Source organism: Gopherus flavomarginatus, chromosome 9 (assembly GCF_025201925.1).
Source record: "Gopherus flavomarginatus isolate rGopFla2 chromosome 9, rGopFla2.mat.asm, whole genome shotgun sequence".
NCBI lineage: Eukaryota > Metazoa > Chordata > Testudines > Testudinidae > Gopherus > Gopherus flavomarginatus.
In genome coordinates this window covers 32,938,016-32,958,823 of record NC_066625.1, presented here as the reverse complement: position 1 = coordinate 32,958,823, position 20,808 = coordinate 32,938,016, and the positions used below count along the sequence as shown (strand labels likewise).

Here is a 20,808-nt window from a genome sequence, read left to right as displayed (position 1 = left end):
TCTGACCCCAAGCAAGAGCCGCATCCTCTGGCTCAGAGCATCCCTCGGGTGTGTATGCAGAAGGGTGGATCTGCCCCCCCCCCCCGCCGACATGTACTCTCCATTTGGGGGGGAGGGATAGCTCAGTGGCTTGAGCATTGGCCTGCTAAACCGAGAGTTGTGAGTTCAATCCTTGAGGGGGCCATTTGGGGAACTGGGGTAAAAATCTGGGGATTGGCCCTGCTTTGAGCAGGGGGCTGGACTAGATGACCTCCTGAGATCCCTTCCAACCCTAATATTCTATGAAGGGGGCGTTCAGCTGTCTGCTGAGCATTGTCCTCCAAACCTGGTCCTATCAACCTATTAGTCCGGAAACTGGAGTCCATGTGGAGGGCAGGGGATGGGCACTGGGGTGCCAGGATTGGGCTTTGGGCCCATTGTGCTGGGGGGATGCTCTATGTGACTGGATTCTCATGGAAAATTCCTGCCCCCGGCTTCACCTTTGTGAGGGCTGATCTTGGGCCTGGGGGTGGAAATCCAGTTCAGAACGTACCCTGCTAATGGGAAAACAGCCCTCTAGGGACAAGAGGCATCTGAGCCCTGGCTGAGAGGCCATGGTCCGTCCAAGCCCCTCTGGGATCACGGTTATTATGTCTCCTCTCAGAGCAGTGGGTGCTCGCCTGGTTTCCCTTCCCCTCTCATATCCTGTATCTGACTTTTGCCTCCCTCAGCTCCTGGGCTTCCCCCTCCATTTCCGTTGGGTTGCTGTTTGTTTGTGTTATGGTGGCGCCAAACGAGGTCCCTCACAGACACCACAGGACCAGGGGCCCTGCCTGAAGAGTGGACAGGCTGAGGGGGTGCTGAGCGGTCATTCCTTTCTGGCAGGCGTAGCCCTATGTGGTGGGAGAAGTCCTGTCACCAGTGGCTGAATCTCTATTCTCCAGCTGGGTTCTGTGCCCTCTCTTTCACCTGTCAGATCCCATGGGCCAGAGAAGTGTCCCCCATCCTCCACCCCTTCATAAGCTACCCCCAAGCTCCTCCGGAACCTCACGTACCCCAGAGGGTGGGGCTGGCCCTCAGGGGGATTGATCTAGAGTAACCCTTATGCACCATTTCACGTGGCACCTCTGAGTGGGAGCCGCTGTGAGCAGGCCTGGGGAGCAGGAGTGGGTGGATTGTGTTCACCCTGCTACTGGAGCCTGAAGTGCCTCTAGACTCACTGGTGTTCAGGTTTGCTGAGCTACAGTGATCTGACACTCCAACCCTTTTGTCTTTCTAGCTGCAGTGGTATGAACTAGGACACACGTTCTGTCTTCACTTGGGACTAAGGCTGCCTCATAGCCATTCTCTTATCCTGTAGCAGGGCCTTGGTTGTATTGCTGGTCTTCACCTGACATCAGGGCCCAGTTGTGCTAGATACTGTACCAACACCAGTCCCTGCCCAGCAGTGCTTGCAAACTCTCTAGAGGCAGGATACAAGTGAATGTAACAAATGGGGCAGGCAGAAGATCAGAGTAACAGAGCTACGGTTCCACTATGAGGTAGCAATTTCTTGCTTTCTGCAGCCCCATGCTCCCTGCTGTGCGCTCTGCGGGGATTTGTAGGGCCCAGGACAACAATGGAGCACTGGTAAATGAACCCCACCCCTTCCCTGCGCACGCAGTCGTTATATCAATTAGCTCAACGAAGGCTGTGCTCCCTGCTCCCGAAGGGAAGGGGGAGGGGTGACGATATTCTCGACATCTGGGACTGGATCGTAGTTCTTGATTGTTCTCTTCAAGCTCTTTTCCTCTTGATGTCTGTCTGTGCAGTGCCACAGGCCCCTAGGCCATGCGCTGGCATGCTAGGCAAGACCTCACAAAGCCTGTTTGAGCCAGTGTTGCCAACTGTCATGACTCTCACAACTCCTGTGGTACTGGGTGGTTTTCTTCAAGCCCCAGCTCCTTGGGTCATATGAATACATGAAACTCTCATCTCTCTTTTTAGAAAGAATTTTAGCCCTCATTGTCTTTCAAAGAAAAGCTTAAAAATGTGACACCCCCCCCCTTAAGGAGCTAACACCTGAAGGCAAGTAAAAAGACCCTCCCACTTCTTAATGGTTCATGATTCTTAAGCCAATCTCACAATTTTGGGGGCCTGACACTGGATTTTTAATGTCCAGGGTTGGCAGTGTAGTTGAGGACAGTAGGACAGAAATTTCTGTGGAGCTTGGTGCTTCTTGGTGCTTTCCTGCCTGACTTTTTTCTCCAAACCCTCTGAAGCAAATGGAGTGCTAGCATCTGCTCCTGAATCCTCGCAGATCTCAGTGCCTGGGAACAATGTCTATTTCCATGAAAACTGCTTTGCATGCTGTTGGTAACTTGCCAGGGGTGTCTCGGACGCCTTGGGAGCGTATCATCCAGCTGCTCTGTTTCCTCTTGTCCCCCAGCTAAAGCAGATCTTCCCTTCCCAGTGGGCACTCTAATTGAGAGCCTGCTTTGCTCTGAAGTGGAGGGAGAATTTCCTTGCCCTGGGAATGTGCCTGCCCTTTGCCAATCATCACCGGTGACCCCTCCAGCCTTTGCTCGCTGCTGATCATGAGTATCTCAGGCAAAGGTTTTGGTCACTGAGACCTGAACAAATGACAACGATAAAGGCTTGAACTGTTCCTAAGAAACACTGCCAAGGGACCAGGCTGGAGGTCTTAAAGGATCAATTGCTATGAATATGTAGCTATAATAGTGCAGCTGCCTTACCACCTCCCTATTCTGGGCAAGGGAACATGTTGGAGTAGCTGTAGCACCTCCACATCTAACGTGCCGCCCTTCCCAGCGTGCTGTGGCGAGGGGCAGGCGGCGATGTACACAGGAGGGAGCCCCACAGGGCGTCCAGCCTCGAATCTCGCCGCACCATGGGTGGCTTTGGTTCTGAGCATTTGAAAAGCTCCCCCCTCTGCCCTCCTGGGTTAAGGATGTCTCATTACAGAGTTGCCTTGCTACAGAGGGGTTTAACTCACATTTCCCCTGTACTTAATGGGCGACTGAGGGGAGGTACAGCAGGGGTCCCCCTCTGCCTGATAAGCTGAGCAATAAAAGCTGTCAGCTCACCCATCCTGGGAGGTGTTTCTGGCTGTGGCGTCAAGGCTGTTCTCATAGCTCCGTGGGCAAAGTGGTGTTGGTATTGGTACGCTCGTGCTGAGCCAGTCCCGTCCTCTTTAGTTCTGCAGGAAATCCCCCAGTATCAGACACCATCCGTGCTGTGTTCCTGGCTCTCTGCGCAGGACTCTGTGTGCCTGAGGCAGTGGTGTGTCCTGCTTCATTAAGTATCAGAGGGGTAGCTGTGTTAGTCTGGATCTGTAAAAGCAGCAAAGAATCCTGTGGCACCTTATAGACTAACAGACGTTTTGGAGCATGAGCTTTCGTGGGTGAATACCCACTTCCTCAGATGCATGTAATGGAAATTTCCAGGGGGCAGGTATATATATATGCTAGCAAGCAAGCTAGAGATAACGAGGTCAGTTCAATCAGGGAGGATGAGGCCCTGTTCTAGCAGTTGAGGTGTGAAAACCAAGAGAGGAGAAATTGGTTCTGTAATTGGCAAGCCATTCACAGTCTTTGTTCAATCCTGAGCTGATGGTGTCAAATTTGCAGATGAACTGAAGCTCAGCAGTTTCTCTTTGAAGTCTGGTCCTGAAGTTTTTTTGCTGCAGGATGGCCACCTTAAGGTCTGCTATGGTGTGGCCAGGGAGGTTGAAGTGCTCTCCTACAGGTTTTTGTATATTGCCATTCCTAATGTCTGATTTCTGTCCATTTATCCTTTTCCGTAGAGACTGTCCAGTTTGGCCGATGTACATAGCAGAGGGGCATTGCTGGCATATGTTGGCATATATTACATTGGTGGATGTGCAGGTGAATGAACCAGTGGTGGTGTGGCTGATCTGGTTAGGTCCTGTGATGGTGTCGCTGGTGTAGATATGTGGGCAGAGTTGGCATCGAGGTTTGTTGCATGGATTGGTTCCTGAGCTAGAGTTATTATGGTGCGGTGTGCAGTTACTGGTGAGAATATGTTTCAGGTTGGCAGGTTGTCTGTGGGCAAGGACTAGCCTGCCACCCAAGAAAAGGATAAATGGACACAAATCAGACATTAGGAATGGCAATATACAAAAATCTGTAGGAGAGCACTTCAACCTCCCTGGCCACACTATAGCAGACCTTAAGGTGGCCATCCTGCAGCAAAAAAACTTCAGGACCAGACTTCAAAGAGAAACTGCTGAGCTTCAGTTCATCTGCAAATTTGACACCATCAGCTCAGGATTGAACAAAGACTGTGAATGGCTTGCCAGTTACAGACCCAATTTCTCCTCTCTTGGTTTTCACACCTCAACTGCTAGAACAGGGCCTCATCCTCCCTGATTGAACTGACCTCGTTATCTCTAGCTTGCTTGCTAGCATATATATACACCTGCCCCTGGAAATTTCCATTACATGCATCTGAGGAAGTGGGTATTCACCCACGAAAGCTCATGCTCCAAAACGTCTGTTAGTCTATAAGGTGCCACAGGATTCTTTGCTGCTTTTACTGCTTCATTAAGTAGACTCTGTTTATAGCCCATTAAAGTCAACAGCTGTAAAGAGGCTGCTTCATGGTGACATCTCGGATGTTGGTGCAAACAGCCGGAGTAGACGCTGTCCTACTCATGTCTCTGCCTGAAGCCCCTGGCAGTGAACAACCCCCCCCGTTGTCTTTGTGAAAAGCTTCCTGACAGAAACTTGTAGCGGGAGCTGCGTGGAAGCGGGCGATGCAACCTGTTGACGCAGCCAGCAAGCACGCGTGCTGTGAGCACCCTGGCTGGTCCCTCGGAAGACTAGGTGGGCGCTCCTGCTATTGGCTGGGGCTGGGGCTGGAACTTGGGGGTAGCTGCTGCAAATGGCAAACTCCAGAAGCCTTGCTTTGGGGCAGTGTCTTGGCTGATCTAACACCTGATCTTTGCCTCCCCCAGGAAACGGAGGCCACTAACCAGTTTCCCAGTGAGATTCCTCACAACGAGAAGCTGCTCTCGCTCAAATATGAGGTAGGCACCCAGGTGATGTCTAGTTAGTTGGGATTAGAAAATTCTGGTTCATACTGATTTGAAAACTAGTGGCACTCAAGTCAGCGAACGAGTGGCGCTGGGTGGGGGAGGAGACAGTGGGTTTGAGGGGTTATAGCCTGGTTCATGGAAAACCTCAGCACCAAGGCTGTTCTGGTGCTGCAGAGCAGGAAAGTCCCTGCGGGACAGCAGGACACCAGTCTCCAGAGTAATCTGTGGGGTTCCAGACAGCAGGGGGAGGTTTCAGCGGAGAAGAGTGCTGGGACTGGGGGCATGAGCACAGTGGGGGTGAAGTAGGTTTCGTTGGAAAGGGGTGGAGCAGAGCTAAATCCTCTGCTGTGTTACCTAGTGAAAGCGTTTCCCTCTACCTGAATCTAGAGCCTGGACTACGACAACTGCGAAAACCAGCTGTTCTTGGAGGAGGAGAGGCGGATCAATCACACGGTGAGTCTGGCTGTGCCCATATGTCACGGAGTCCCCGGGCGATGCTCTGGAACTGCTCCTCACCAAGCCAGTCAGGACTTTGGGGAGCCTCTTCTCGCTTGGAGCAGACTGTCTCCAGGGCAAGAAGCTCACATGGCTTCACCTCCTGGGTCTCTCCTTGGAGCATTCAGCATCCTCTGCCCCTCTGTGCGCTTCCCACAGCGAGTCCACCCAGGTGGGGTCCTGGAGAAGCCACTGGGTCCTGCACCCCCACTTCGCAGTCAGACGTGACTCTCAGCCAGCCAGTAAAACAGAGGTTTATTTGATAACAGGAACATGGTCTAAAACAGAACTTGTAGGTACAGCAATTGGGACCCTTCAGCTGGGTCCATTTTGGGGGGCAGTGAGCCAGACACCCATGTCTGCACTTCACTCCTCGTCTCCAGCCAGCTCCGGATGGAGAACCCCTCCAGCCCCTCCTTTTTGGCCTTTGTCTCTTTCCCAGCCAGGAAGTCACCTGATCTCTTTGTCTCCAACACCTTCAGTTGGCACCTTTGCAGAGGAGGGGCCCAGGCCATCAGTTGTTAGGAGATAGTGTCAGGCATTTCTGTACACTGGCCCTTTGCTCTGCAGCACCCATACACCCTTATCCCACCACGTAGATACTTAAGAACTTCATAGGGAACACTGAGGCACCAACACAGTATTCAGCGAAAACATTAAGAACATTCCCAATTCGCCACACCATAGCACTGGCCTGCCAGCCTGAGCCCTGCCGAGACTCCAGCCACCCGTGTGGAAACTGGTCAAATGTCACTGTGGGCCAAGGGTCAGAGATGTGGCTTCTCAGCAGCATAACCCATTGCTTCCGTAAACAGCTAGCCCCAGGCCCCCCAGAGGAGAGACTCTGCTCACTTAGCTCATGAGCCCACTCCGCTACGTTTGGGGCCATTTCTAGCTGTGACCATGGCCTAATTAATGCCAGCTTGCTTGGGGGAGACCTGGTGTGGGACCCTCTGTCAGCAAGGGGGATTTTAAGGAAGGAAGCTGATCCAAAGGCCCTAACATCCAAAGTGGTGACATTAAATTTTGCAGTCACTGCACAGGGATGCTACCATTGCCGTCCCAGAAGGTGACTACCCCTAAAAAAATGAAAGCAGGAAGGCCAAGTAGTGTGGCTAAATGCCTCAAGATCCAAACCAGGTCTCCTCCCAGACAAGACCTTGAAACGAACAGGAAGGAGCATGTACCATGGCTGCTGATGTGTGAGGAGGCCTAAGGGCATTGGAAGAGCAAATAGCCAAACAGGGAAGAACAAGAAAGTCTTTAAGTATTTCAGCAAGGAAACCTGCCAGACTGAACGGGGGTCTGCTGGCCCCCTGGGGAGTAACAGGAGTAAGGATAAGGGCACTGCAGAAAGGCAAAACCATGTCTTTGCATCAGCCTCCACCACAGAGGATGTTGAGGAGATAAGTGTCAAAACAGGATGCGCTGTGGTACCGACTGATAAGTAGGGCGCAGTGCTGCAGAGTAGCTCCTGCCCGCACTCCTAGGGAAGACCCTCTCTCAACCTTGTGGCCATCATAGTTTCCATCCCGTTCCATTTCTATGATGATGCTGTTCCATGAGTCGATGGTACGTCCTTAGAAACATCCTGTGCAGGAACGCAGTTCTAAGCCTGTAAGCGAAGAGGCTGGAGTGTCGACTCTTCAGCTCAAACATCCAAGGAACGCTTGGGAGAGAAAACGTCTTTTGTTAATACCAGTTTAGTGAACACAGACCGTTTTCAACGGTCTGAATAAAAATCCTTTCCCCTTCAGTGAATCGGGTATAATCCTACCAGCTGTCACCAGACTGCCAGGAAAAAGAGTAGAACAGACCAGAGCTTGTAATGTTCAAAAGAATAAATAAAACCCTTCCAGACTGTAATTGTCCAGTATCAAAGGAGGGCATGTATCTGATCAGCTTTTCTCTGGGAGCTGCCCTGCCCTGAGTACTTTGTGCAGAACTAAATCACTATGGGTACGGCACTGCCGAGTAAGTCACATTTCTTGGGGAAGGGGTGTGGGTGTTAAGGTGCATGACACCATTCTTCACCCTGTGGGTGCGTTTGGATAGCTAGAGCATGCTGTGCTCAGGAGCAGCCGAGGTCCTGGAGTACAGGAGTCTGATCTCTCTCACAGGCATTCCGAACGGTGGAGATCAAGCGCTGGGTCATCTGTGCCATGATTGGGATTCTCACAGGCCTCGTTGCCTGCTTCATCGACATCGTGGTGGAGAAACTGGCTGGGCTGAAGTTCAGAGTGGTGAAAGACAGTATCCTTCGGCTGTGCCGTGGCTGGGGGAGCGAGTGACGTGAGGCAGGTGCGGACAGGGTATTGCAGTGCTCTCCAGGTGATGGAACAAGAGGCCGTCAGCACAGAAGTGAGCAGAGGAATTTACCCATCAGGGAACTCCCAAAGGAAATGTCTGTGTAGTGTCGGGTGCATGTGTGTTGGCACTGAGTGAACTAACCCTGCAAGAACTCTGTCTTTGGAGTAAGCTGAGTCTTTGGTTAGATCTGTGAATGCCCTGGGCCAAGAGTAGTGGGTGCACATGTGATCCGTGTCAGGAGGGGAGGTTTGATCTCACAGTGGCGGTACCACAAGGAGCCCAGCATGCTGTGAGTCCTGTCTCATTAGCTCCCGAGAAACGAGGTTTCCCATAACAGACAGGCCTGCTGAGGGGCTCCCAACTCTGATGGGATTCTGTCAAAGGCAGAGAGGTGCCTGATGGAATAATGTGATTGATTCCTGGCTGCTATCTGGAGAGTAAGGATGGGTCCCTCAGAATAGATGGTCCAGCCTACCGTGGGTACCTTTCAGATGTTCTGCACAATTGATTCCTATCATGTTTGCTGCTTACTAAAGCGTTCATGGTCAGAGAGCAGTTCTGCTCTGCAAAACGGCAGCCCCTCGCTCTGCAGACCAGCCCCGTATGCTTAGCGCTGGAGCTGCTGTGCTATTGACCGAAATACATGTCAGCTTAGAGTTGGCTGACGTCTTTCAGATGTCCAAAAACCAGAGCTATTTCGATTTAAAACCTGTGCCAGCATTCTTCACCCCACGGTCTTCTGTCCCTGGTTGAGGGGGGCGGGGAGAACTGCGGCCTAACTGACCTCACGCATCTTCAACAGAGTAGTGTAATACCCAGTTACCTAACCCCGTGACAGGCCACGACTACTCATCGGGCTGTGAGCGCTTCCAGGCAGGGATTGCCTCTTTTCTGTCCTTATGGCACCCAGCACTGTGGGCTGCCCCATCTCAGCTGGGCCCTCCAGGAGTTGTAGTAGCAGCTACTTGGAGAAGCAGGCAGATCCACTCTGGGACTCTTCAGGATGAAAGTTGCTGTATAACGTGGCCTAAACACTTTGAGAAGGCAAGAACCCAGCTCGATTCTCCACTCCCTTGAGAGCAGGCCCTGGCAGTTAGGGAAAACCTTTTCATTCAGATAGAACAAATTGGCTGGTGGGTCACTAAGAGCATAAACAAGGAGTCCCACCATGGCCTTGTTAGTGACTCTGCATAGTCACACTACACTTCAGCTGTTGTCCCAGCCCCGTACCAGTGCATCATGGTCTCTCGCTTTGGCCTTAAAGTGAAGGGCTAAAATCTGGCTGAATCGGAAATATCCCAGTCCCTTTTGGTGCAACACCCTGTAATGCCAGAACTCAAGCATCTGGCTCCCTGCACCGCTCAGCTGGGGAGAAGATGCCCCGCAGAGGGGAGAGCTCAGGAATTAGCACTAGTGAAAATACGGCAGAAACACACCAGCCAAGTCATCTGCTTTCTGTATTAAAAGCTTCTTCACCAGGCTTGGTGCAGTGTGAAAATCCTTTAACTCTTTGATGCCTGGAGCCTGCACTTTCCCTTGTGATGTGTTCAAATTAAAGGTGTGTTAGCGTGTTCACAAACTGAATCACCAGGTGGTAAGAATTTACTGCTGCATTGCATGACACTTGTCAGGGAAGTTGTTTAAACACTTCCTTGAAAGATGTGCTGCTCTGTGTGTATGTGTTTGCCTTGCAGTGTGCTCCGTCTCCTGTGAGATGGTGCAGTGGCAATGAGGGGAGGAGGTGGGTTCTCCAACCGGTGATATTTGAGGTTCTTGACTGTCCCTCCCAGATATTGACAAGTTCACCGAGAAGGGGGGGCTGTCCTTCTCCCTGTTACTTTGGGCCATTCTGAACTCGAGCGTGGTGATGGTTGGATCCGTTATTGTCGCTTTCATAGAGGTAAGAGTTAAGAACCAGCTGTGGGCAGGTTGATTTGCTCACTTCCCCCTGCATCAGTTCTGCAGTGAAATATGCAGACTCAACAGCCAGTTAAACCTTCTAGTAAAGTCCCCCTACTTGGGGGAGTGGGAAGTCACTTGCAGTTTCTTTTCCTGCATTTGCCTCTCTGTGCTCTGCTCCCCTTGCTGGAGCAGGTGGCTTCACAAATCATCAAGTAATTAAAGAAATAATCTGCAAACACTTGGAAAGTGGTAAGGTGATAGGGAATAGCCAGCATGGATTTGTAAAGAACAAATCATGTCAAACCAATCTGCTAGCTTTCTTTGATAGGATAACGAGTCTTGTGGATAAGGGAGAAGCGGTGGATGTGGTATACCTAGACTTTAGTAAGGCATTTGATATGGTCTCGCATGAGATCCTTATCGATAAACTAGGCAAATACAATTTAGATGGGGCTACTATAAGGTGGGTGCATAACTGGCTGGATAACCGTACTCAATCCTGCTGGAAAGGTATAACAAGTGAGGTTTTGCAGGGGTCTGTTTTGGGACCGGCTCTGTTCAATATCTTCAACGATTTAGATGTTGGCATAGAAAGTACGCTTATTAAGTTTGCAGACGATACCAAACTAGGAGGGATTGCAACTGCTTTGGAGGACAGGGTCAAAATTCAAAATGATCTGGACAAATTGGAGAAATGGTCTGAGGTAAACAGGATGAAGTTCAATAAAGACAAATTCAAAGTGCTGCGCTTAGGAAGAAACAATCAGTTTCACACATACAGAATGGGAAGAGACTGTCTAGGAAGGAGTATAGCAGAAAGAGATCTAGGGGTCATAGTGGATCACAAGCTAAATATGAGTCAACAGTGTGATACTGTTGCAGAAAAAGCAAATGTGATTCTGTGATGCATTAACAGGTGTGTTGTAAAAAAGACACGAGAAGTCGTTCTTCCGCTCTACTCTGCACTGGTTAGGCCTCAATTGGAGTATTGTGTCCAGTTCTGGGCACCGCATTTCAAGAAAGATGTGGAGAAATTGGAGAGGGTCCAGAGAAGAGCAACAGGAATGATTAAAGGTCTGGAGAACATGACCTATGAAGGAAGGCTGAAAGAATTGGGTTTATTTAGTTTGGAAAAGAGAAGACTGAGAGGGGACATGATAGCAGTTTTCAGGTATCTAAAAAGGTGTCATCAGGAGGAGGGAGAAAACTTGTTCACCTTAGCCTCTAATGATAGAACAAGAAGCAATAGGCTTAAACTGCAGCAAGGGAGATTTAGGTTGGACTTTAGGAAAAAGTTCCTAACTGTCAGGGTAGTTAAACACTGGAATAAATTGCCTAGGGAGGCTGTGGAATCTCCATCTCTGGAGATATTTAAGAGTAGGTTAGATAAATGTCTATCAGGGATGGTCTAGACAGTACTTGGTCCTGCCATGAGGGCAGGGGACTGGACTCGATGACCTCTCGAGATCCCTTCCAGTCCTAGAGTCTATGAATCTATGAATCTGGGCCTCAAAAATTCTTTACTGCAGGTAGTGCTCAAATCTCTGGTAAAGCAGACACACAGCTGCCATGGGCATTTGATGAGATTACATTGGAGGAGGATTATGCTGGCTGGAGATCCGGTGTTTTTTCTAAGAGGGAAAGAAAATGCAAAAATTATAAAGCTCAGGGTTGTTTTGTTATTTCAAATGTTATTTATAACCATAATTCCTCTGTGGATTAGCACAGGGATGGAGTTCTTTTACTACTGCCAGGCAAGGATTTTTCCTTAAGGGCTCTGCCTTCGGCCAGCAGTCTTAAGTGAGGCACTGTCTCTTTCCAGTGTGATCCTTTATTTGCTACATGCGCACAACCATAGGTAACAGCATCCAACACGGCAGGTAGAAGGAGCACAGCCAATGGTCAGAGCCCAAGGAGGTAAGGTGTAAAGGAGGGAGCTTTTGGGAACGCTGACGGTAACGGTTTGCCCACTGGACCGGATCCTCAGCTGGGGAGACGGTGCAGCTCCCTCGACATGAGTTGACCTGCACCCGTTTACACTAGTTCTGGTCTTGGCCAGTCTTTACATTGCCTGCATGTCCACATGTTTAAGGATGAAAAGCTCTAGGCAGAACAATGCACTTCTAAGACAAGCACACAGCAGCCCCCTTAAACTGCTGCCCATCCAGAGGGGGCCTGTAATTGGGGAGCTATTGTGAGATGAAGGGAACAAATCACAGTAACAGGGCTGATGAGCAGTATCTCTAGTGGGGAATCGGGGTAACGGTACCTTAAAGCACAGTGGAGTCTGACTTGGCTAGTTTTCTAGACCTGTTCTGCAGTGAAGAAGTTGAAGATAAACGTCCTGCCCTGTCTAAAGGGAGGGCGGGGGAGGGCCTTTAGCCATGAGGCAGAACAGGTGCAGAAATAAAGGTTCACACGGCACTCGTAAGCCCCCTGAAAGAGGCGGCCAGCTTTGCTCTTTGTCATACCCTTCCCTTTTGGAGCAGGTCCAGAATAGCCTGGACTATGCATGGTGCTGCGGCTGTTACTCAGTGCTGACGTGGGCTGACCTGTGCTCTTGGGGCAGTCTGGCTGCCGGCTGAGTGTTAGTTCCCAAGTAGCATTGAACAGCAGCTTGGTCTAGCAGCATCTCTCGCTTTCAGCTAAGCCGTCGCTTTCCCGTCAAAGTACCTGGCTCTTTCTATAGAGTTAAAGGAAGCCAGGCAAATATAAACCCTTCTGCAACCCTGCTCCCGTTCAGCCCTCCACCAGAGGATCTGCTGAGCTGGCTTCAGTTGAGTCGTCCTCTCCTTGGAACTGATTTCTGGAAAACATCTCCTGAGGCACGGTCTGTTCCCTAGTTGCTCTCAAAGAGGGGAACCGCCTCATCTCTTATGAATCGATTCAGTCCACCCTGCTTCAGTACTCCTGGCAGATCTGACAAACGATTGGCTGAGACTAGAGGACAGCTAAAAAGTTACTTCTAAAAGCACAACAGAGATGATGCCAGAGGAATAATCTCTCCCTGAGATTCAGGGGGCTAATCGCAAATCCCACTCCAGGGAAGGAGCGACTGGCTAGACGGGGCCTTGCCTCTGGAACATGCCTGGCCTGCTGTAGGGGATGGGGGGACGGGGTATGATCCATACAGGAAGCAAGGCTCAGACTGCCCCAAAATAGCTGTCATGTTTTCCCCCTTGCAGGGGGTAGGGTGCTGAAATGGTCAGGGAGTAGTCTCTGGCCCTTGCTGCTGTCTGGGATGACAGAAGCCACTGTGTAAGGGCTGATGCTAACAAACTCTCCCTGTGCTTCTAGCCTGTAGCTGCCGGCAGCGGGATTCCCCAGATTAAGTGCTACCTCAATGGCGTGAAGATTCCTCATGTCGTCCGCCTCAAGGTAAGACACTGGGTTTTGGTGCGAGGCACTTGGCAGTCCTATACCCCATCATCCCTCCCGCACACCAGTGTGGTAAGGCAGACCAAGAGACTGGCAGCATGCAGGAACTAGGACTTCTCCCTCTGGCATTCACCAGCCCGGTCTGCCTCCACACCATGCCAGTGCCCCCATGTGCTGCCAGCTGCCCGTGCTTGTCCTGTCCCAGCTCTGCCAGGACGTCCCTTGGCCTCCCATCTGCAGCTGCTAATAGCATCTTCTGGCGGGGAGGAAACTGGCCTGAGTCACCAGCTCATGACCCTAGCGGTCGCCATCCTGCCCAGCTTCGTGACTCATCTTGGGCAAGTCCCTTCACCTCCCTGGGGCTCTGTCTAATAAACACACCAGTGCAGATCCCATTGGGGCAATCTCGAGTGAAGCGATAGGTAACTGCAGTATCACTGCTGGTGCTGACTGTACCAGGGGGGTGCGTGTGCATGCTTGCGTCTTGTAGCCTCCTGTGCTCTCAGCCCAGCATAGGCTGCTGCTCTCCCACCTGCTCCCTTCCAGTGGCAGTCAGTCATTGCGTGTACCCATTGGCAATGAGAGTGCTGTCTAAAGGCATTTTTCTGGTCTGCAGGCCCTTCAGAGCAACTCGAGGGCTCAGAGTTGGCCATGAGGTCTCTCACACAGCAGAGCTTTGCAAAGTAAAACGATTCCCTTGGGTTGGATCTGAGCGCTCAGCAGGGCTCCAGCAGGCGCATGGGGGAAGCTGGTGCTGCAAGTACTTGCTGACCCCTGGATGCAGGGGGGGCAGTTACTGGACTGCCCAATCCTCTGTAACGACCGTGACTCCTGCCCTGCTGTTCCTCCAGAAAGCTGGTGCACCACGCTGGAGAGAGGCTGCTGCAGCAGAAGTTTAGATGTTGCAGCTGCAGCAATGAAATAACAAGCCAAAGACAAGAGCCAAAGAACTCTTTGGTATCACTGGCTCATGCTGCTATCACTGCTAGCTTGCTAGCTACCTGCCTCACCTGTTGCCTTGTGAGTGTGATTTCCAGGGGAAAGAGGCTGTAACCCCATCTGCCCCTTTGCTCTCTCCCAAGTACCTGGATTGCAGGGAGCAGCTGTGTTTGTTTTGGAGCTCTCTGCATGTCTCCCACCAGCCCAGCGCTGAGAGTGACTGCCTCATGACTTGCTCTCTCTCCTGTGCTAATCAGGGACTCTCTCCTTGTTTTCCAGACCTTGATGATCAAAGTCTGCGGGGTCATTCTGTCAGTGGTCGGAGGCCTGGCTGTCGGGAAGGTAATTTACCCAGGAAGTGAATCTAATTCAGCCACCTTCCCAAGCTCGCTGTCGGTGTGTAGTCACCCCCTGTGCTGCACTGTGGCCCTGGGAGCTGCTGCTGTCACACTCGTGTGTCTAGCTTGAGCCCTTCTGATGCCTCAGTTATCACTAGCATCTCAGAGTGGCTCCATCCTAAGCAGTTTGTTTCATGTTTATCCTGGGTCAATGACTTTGCCACTTTCCCCTTTGCTCTGATGCCCCTCATCAGTGGGCTGCCTTGAGTTGCCTCCCAGAACAGCAGGGCTTCTCAACCCTTTTCTTTCTGAGCCCCTGCGCTCCCCCCGCCCCAACATGGTATAAAACTTCATGGCCCAGCTGTGCCACAACTGTTTTTCCACATATAAAAGGCAGGGCCAGCGCTAGAGGGGTAGCAAGCAGGGCAGATGGCTGGGGCCCCATGCCACAGGGTGGCCTCACAAAACTAAGTTGCTGAGGCTTCGGCTTCAGCCCTGGATGGTGGGGCTCAGAGCCCAGGGCTTCAGCTTTCTGTCCTGGGCCCTGGTGACTGTCAGCCCTGCTTGGTAGCCCCCCTAAAACCTGCTTGCGGCCCCCCCGAGGGGCTCCAGACCCCTGGGTTGAGGACTGCTGCAGTACAGCACCAGCAGTGTGCTGTGCTTTCCTGGGGGACTGGGGATCAGGGGACCCTGGGTAATGGCGATGTATCCCAATGACGTCTGCTGACCTGCCATGACTTGGAGGAGATGGGTAAGGGAGTCGCAGGCCCTGTGGCTTTCTGGTTCTTTCAGTATCATATTAGAGGCCATCTAGAGACTGAATCCTACAATGCTGTCACTGCACTGTTAGGTGGCCTTCCAGAGAGTGCTGGGACAGAGGTGCAGTCACTGGTACAGTGCGGGGTTATGCATGGGACTTGGGTCCACTCTGACACAATCTTGGGGATCCTCTGCATCGATAGAGACAGCTCTTCAGGAGTTCACACCCCAGGCTCTAGACAGCGTGGCGGTTTGTCCAGGCCTGCTGGATGTTATCTTTAGAGCCACTTGTTAGAACTAGGAAGTACGGGAGTAAGGTGAGGTTTCCACTTCCTGCAAAGAAACCTCCCCTGCTGGAGCCGGGGCTGCTTCTGCCGTAGAATCCCTGTGTGGCTGCATTCCCTCGCGGGCTGTGCAGAGTGCCTTTGGAATCGAGCTGGGGGGTGGGCGGGATGCACAGAGTTCACACTCTGAATGCCCGTGTCTTCATGGCGAGGCTCCAAAAAGTGAAGCTGCCTTTCTCCTCTAACATCCGCTTTCCTGCCTTCAGGAAGGGCCAATGATTCATTCCGGAGCAGTCATTGCAGCTGGGATCTCGCAAGGAAGGTCGACTTCTTTGAAGCGAGACTTTAAGGTTGGTTAGCTTGCTCCCGGAGTCTGATGGGGGTGTGTATGTTTGTGTGTGTCCGTGTCCGCACACGCTGGGGAAGGAGCTGTGGTTACTGGCTCATGACATCTTGAGAGGACACAAATCGATCTCTGGTCCAGTGGATAGACTCAATATAGCGAAGTGCCCTTCACCTTCCTAGTGCGATCTAGGGCCAGCCAGCTAGCTCTGCTGAATCCAGAAGAGCCTGCCTTACTGAAAAGGTGGGTAAAGTGGTGAGATGGAGATGGGCCTGCTGCAGGCACGAGTGCTGTGGACTTCCATGCAGACAAAACTCTCGGCCTGCTGTGCTCCCCAGAGTGGCAGGGGCCAGGAACCCCGCTCGAGCAGTCAGCGGCAGGTGGCTTGGAAGGAGTAAAACTGGCCTATCCTGAAGGTGGCTCCATCCAATCCTATTTGCCCTAAACTATTCCAGTTGCAGTGCTCTCTGGGTACCCATCCCACAGTTCCCAGCAGCAGTGCATTCTGGGGGGAGCTTGAAATGAATATATTCTCTCCCCACAGCACCCACTGCAGCTGTGGTGGGAGAAGGGTTGTGTGCGCTGGGGAGAGCACAGAGGATTGGTGGAACATCCCTCCCCTCTGGGTCCGGCACTGCTAGTGAGGAGGGCAGGGGGCAGTGAAAGGCTCTCAACATTGCTACACTTAATTCAATTGGCCGCTGATGTAACTGTCTAAGTGGTCTCAGCAGACTGAACACGCTGCCACTGATCTGTATCAGGAAGCCAAAGCCTTGATGGCAACCCCGTGATGCTGCTGTCTGGGCTAGGTGGCCCTTGCGAAGGGGCCCGCTGCCTGGCACTGGTCCCATGTGTGCTCTGTTCGCATTGGTATGTGAGGGGGACGTGGGCTCTGTGGCTGGGGGAGGAATCCAGCTCAGGTGGACGGATACACGCTAGCCCCGCTCAAGCTAACGCACTAAAAATAGCTGCGGCATTGCAGGCGGCAGTTTGGCTAGCTGCCCGAGTGCATCATCAGGAGGTCAGGTGGGCAGCACAAGGTGCCACTGTGCGTGGCTGTGGCCACGCTGCTGTTTTTAGCACCTTGGCATGAGCAAAGCTAGCCTGTATCACTCCGCTGGAAAACACACACTCGGCAGCTCTGTGAGGTACCCCCCCAGGGCCGCCGAGAGCAGGTTCGGGACCCCCCAGCAAGGGCATACTGCTAAATAGGGCCAGGGAAGCTGGGCCATGGGCCCCCTTCCAAACCGCTGGGCCCAGTAATTTGTACTGGCTTCCCCTGCCCTCCCCTCGTCGGCCCTGTACTCCCCAGGGGAGCAGAGTGCACAGTGTGTCTGCTTTTATTGGTTCACGTCCTGGCTGCGATGAGTCGTACTGCCAGGCAGTGTAATAAATTATTCCCGGGGTATAACACCCCTCCACGCAGCACGGGCAGGTGTACGGGGATAGCTCCGAGCAGCGTTCTCTGCATGGGAGGAGAGCAGGCAATGTCAGCCTGTTTTCTTCATCATGCTGACATTACGGGGGCACTCTCGGGCTGCTGGCAGCCGGTAAAGCCGCTGTGTTCGTGTTGTTTCAGATCTTTGAGTACTTCCGCAGAGACACAGAGAAAAGGGACTTTGTCTCGGCTGGAGCGGCTGCTGGCGTCTCAGCCGCTTTTGGCGCCCCAGTTGGTAAGATGTCTTCTGATGCTGTGTGTACCCCTGTAGGCCAGACCCTGCCCCAGGTGGGATGCTCACCCCCCAGCTAGGGGCAGCTGGCAGATATGAGTCACCCAGACTCTTGACTTTCCCAGCCCTCTTGTGATGGGTGGGTTAGTTAATCACGCTCAAAGAGGAAGTGATCTGTGCTGGATAGAGCTTGGAGCGGCAGCTTTGGATGCTCTGCATGTTTGTTCTCGGGCAGTGCTTGAAACTGCTGCTTTCAGAGCCGTGTTCCCATGTAGCGCGGCCAAACTAGAGAACAACGGCGGCTCCATCCGTCTGTCCCTCTGCTCCTGCCCATTGAGCTTGGTGGCAAACAAAACAAGCAGCATACAGGCTGCCTGGCTCTGCTGGGCTTCTCTGATGCCGGGAGGAGCCCCTGGAGAACAGAGAGAGGGAACTGGGTCCTGACATGCAGATACAGCCAGAAATGCCTGGTTACCACTTGGCCCTGTTACTGCTGAGTCCGTGAGCCAGCCAAGAGAAGCCTGGACAGCGCCAGTGAAGCGGAGGGGGTCGTGCATGGCTGGGTAGGGCTGGGAGAGCTGTTAGCCCCACCCAGGGACTGCGGAGCCCTCCCAGGAGGGGTGTCGATATCGGTGCGTGTTCCCTCCTCCAATGCAAGCCTGAAATCTAGGCGTAAAGTTGCGTGTTAAGGAATGAGTTAGTCCCCCAGAGAGCCGTCCCTGCCCCCCCCCCCCCCCCCCAGCAGCCCATATCCAGGGTGAACCGATGCCCAGCATTGCTGTTCCTCTCCTCTGAGTGACTGGGAAAGTGGCAGGATGTAGGCTGAGCGCGGTCACCAAAGGGCACCAGGCTTCGTCCCCACAGCAAAGCCTTCCCGCTGCCATGGAGACAGGTGTCAGAACGCCCAGCATTTCTGTCTCTTCGCCGAAAGTGGCCGTGTGAGATGCTCCCCCAAAGCCTCCTGGCTCCAAGTGCAGTGGTGGCATGACCAAGGGCTGCTAGCATAGACGTGCATCTGCAGCTGTGACCCTCCCCAAGGCTTGGCCAGCCGCTGGCCTGCTTCCAGGACTCAGGCTGTGGGGTGGGGGTCTACTGTGTCATCAGCCACAGCCAGGTATCGATCCCTAGTGTGGGTGTGAGGTCTCCAGCCCTGTGAAGCTGTGTCCCTTGTCTCTGCACACCCAAGGGGCAGGTTCCTTCCAGACCATGTAACTGGGAGAGCAGAACTCGCCCTGAAAGGCCCAGCCACTCCTCGGCAGAGAGGTGGTAGCTACCCGAGCTGATCCATTACAATGGCCCCATGGCCTCTTGTGTCCTTAGGGGGAGTTCTTTTCAGCTTGGAAGAAGGTGCTTCCTTCTGGAATCAGTTCCTGACGTGGAGAATCGTAAGTGTTAGCAGCCTGAGGCAGAGGCTGGGCAATTGGCTGGGCACCAGCTTCTGAAAAACTCAGCTGCCAGCTGGGGCTTTGACTTGGGGTTTGACTTGGGCCGGGGAAGGGCAGGATGCCTTTACGAGCGAGGGGCCTGCACTGGGTAGAGACGCCCCCGTCAGAAGGAGACTGTCGAGTGAATCTAGGTCTTGACTGATGTAAGAGTCTGAGGCCAAGATGGAGGATGCTGATGGTTCCCCTCCCAAAGAAGCTGCTTGGAGTCCTGCAGTGGCCTGTGCCGGAGAGGTGGCAAGAGGGAGATGGGACGTAAAGGGAACAGCACAGAAGAGGCGCGAGGCACTTGTGTATAAGCACAGAGCGCAAGGTGCTGCATGACCCCCAGGAAGCTATGGCTCCTGCCTGTGGAGCTCGCAGCGTAATAGACATGCCGATTTGGGCCACAGGCACTGGTTGAGGGTGTGAACTAAATCCTGCCCCTCCCTGCTGTAAGAACACTTCGGGGAATGAGTGGGGGCTGAAGTAGGCCCCTGGTGGATGGAGTGGGGTTTGGAGGGATGTGACGGCAGGCAGCCGAGGCAGCAGGTTGTCTCGTGCCGTGATGCTCTTTTGCTTCTCTCTGCAGTTTTTTGCCTCCATGATCTCTACATTCACACTGAACTCCATCCTGAGCTTTTACCACGGGAACCCCTGGGACCTCTCCAGCCCAGGTCTCATCAACTTTGGAAGGTTCGACAGCGAGGTAAAATTGCCGGCTTTGAGTTTGTGCCGTCACTGGGCAGGCACATGTCCCGTACCAGGCATGCTCTGCAGCCTCGCAAGTAGTGGCAGGACCTGGAGGCAGCAGATGGGGCCATTCGTTCCCTTTATGCCCTTCATCTGAATATTTTGACAGTATGAGGCACCTCAGGCTGAGGGTGGCATGCTGGGGCAGGGGACTCTGCAAAGGTCTGATGCACCTAGATCCAAACTTCCTGCCGAGCAACCTCTTGGAAGCATTTGTCCAGCCCTCAGTTGGAAGCATTTGTCCAGCTGTTGCTGGGCTCTGGTTCTGCGAGCGGGGGTTTTGTGGGGCCTGGGAGTGAGCAGCCCTGCTGCAGCCATTGCTCTAGGCAGCTGCCAGCTGTAAAGACCTTGAGCAGAGGCAGCAACTTGGCACCAAGCAAACTGCTGTGCCGAAAGGTCTTCAAATCCATTTCTCCTTGTTTACAGAAACTGGGCTACACGTTCCAGGAAATTCCGATCTTCATTGTTATGGGAGTGGTTGGTAAGCTCAGTCTGCTCGTTCAATCGTTAACATCTCTGAATAATCCCGTCCTGAAAAGCTGCCTTAGCCCACTTCCTGGGGAGAACAGGAAAGCCATTAAAAAGCACAAAAAAGAGGGCCCTCGGGGAGCCTGCTGCTGCTTGATGCTTTCAAGGGCCACAGCTAGATTCTCTGGCCAATCTTGATCTTTGTTCTTCCCCCTTGTCGGGTAGGGTTGGGGTGTGGCAGAGCCTGTCAGGGTGACATTGGTCTGAGGTCTGGCCCCCTGAGCAGCTGGGGGAAGGAAACTGGTGTTTTAAGGCAAAACTCCCTGCCCGCTGTGAGTCTGTAGACAGAGTGTTTGGAACGTGAACTGTGTGAGAATTATTTTCTGATCGCTGTTTCCGTACAGCCTTCTCCTGCTGCGCTGGGCACAGCACACATCTAGAAATCTGTCTCAGTGGCAGCCTTGCCTACCTCTACCTCAGTTCTCTGTACAATCAGGTGGCTGCTAACAATCCACCACTGGATTTTACAAAATGACCAGAAATGCAGGGAAACGTCAGGCTGAAGTTGGCGAGGAATTGCTGCTGACTTTCCTTGTAGATAACTTTTCCTCGTAGAAGCTTTACCCTTTGGATTGGACTGGACCCCAGCCAGGATGCTGATGTCTCCTGCTTCTTTCACTGCCCTGGGGTCTGGATGGTGGTTGGATCTC

The 20,808-nt window shown here is 52.7% G+C and overlaps 1 protein-coding gene across 3 annotated transcripts in view; it reads left to right on the top strand.

Moving 5' to 3' along the window:
• CLCN7 (chloride voltage-gated channel 7) overlaps positions 1 to 20,808 on the top strand; it is a 60,605-nt gene that overhangs the window by 22,596 nt on the left and 17,201 nt on the right. For all 3 annotated transcript variants that reach the window (XM_050968161.1, XM_050968160.1, XM_050968159.1), the window contains 11 exons: positions 4,958 to 5,029; positions 5,426 to 5,491; positions 7,654 to 7,786; positions 9,634 to 9,743; positions 13,043 to 13,123; positions 14,342 to 14,404; positions 15,710 to 15,793; positions 17,366 to 17,459; positions 18,777 to 18,841; positions 19,470 to 19,586; positions 20,057 to 20,111. In XM_050968161.1, coding sequence (XP_050824118.1) covers positions 4,958 to 5,029; positions 5,426 to 5,491; positions 7,654 to 7,786; positions 9,634 to 9,743; positions 13,043 to 13,123; positions 14,342 to 14,404; positions 15,710 to 15,793; positions 17,366 to 17,459; positions 18,777 to 18,841; positions 19,470 to 19,586; positions 20,057 to 20,111 — 940 coding nt within the window. The remainder of the gene's footprint in view (positions 1 to 4,957; positions 5,030 to 5,425; positions 5,492 to 7,653; positions 7,787 to 9,633; positions 9,744 to 13,042; positions 13,124 to 14,341; positions 14,405 to 15,709; positions 15,794 to 17,365; positions 17,460 to 18,776; positions 18,842 to 19,469; positions 19,587 to 20,056; positions 20,112 to 20,808) is intronic.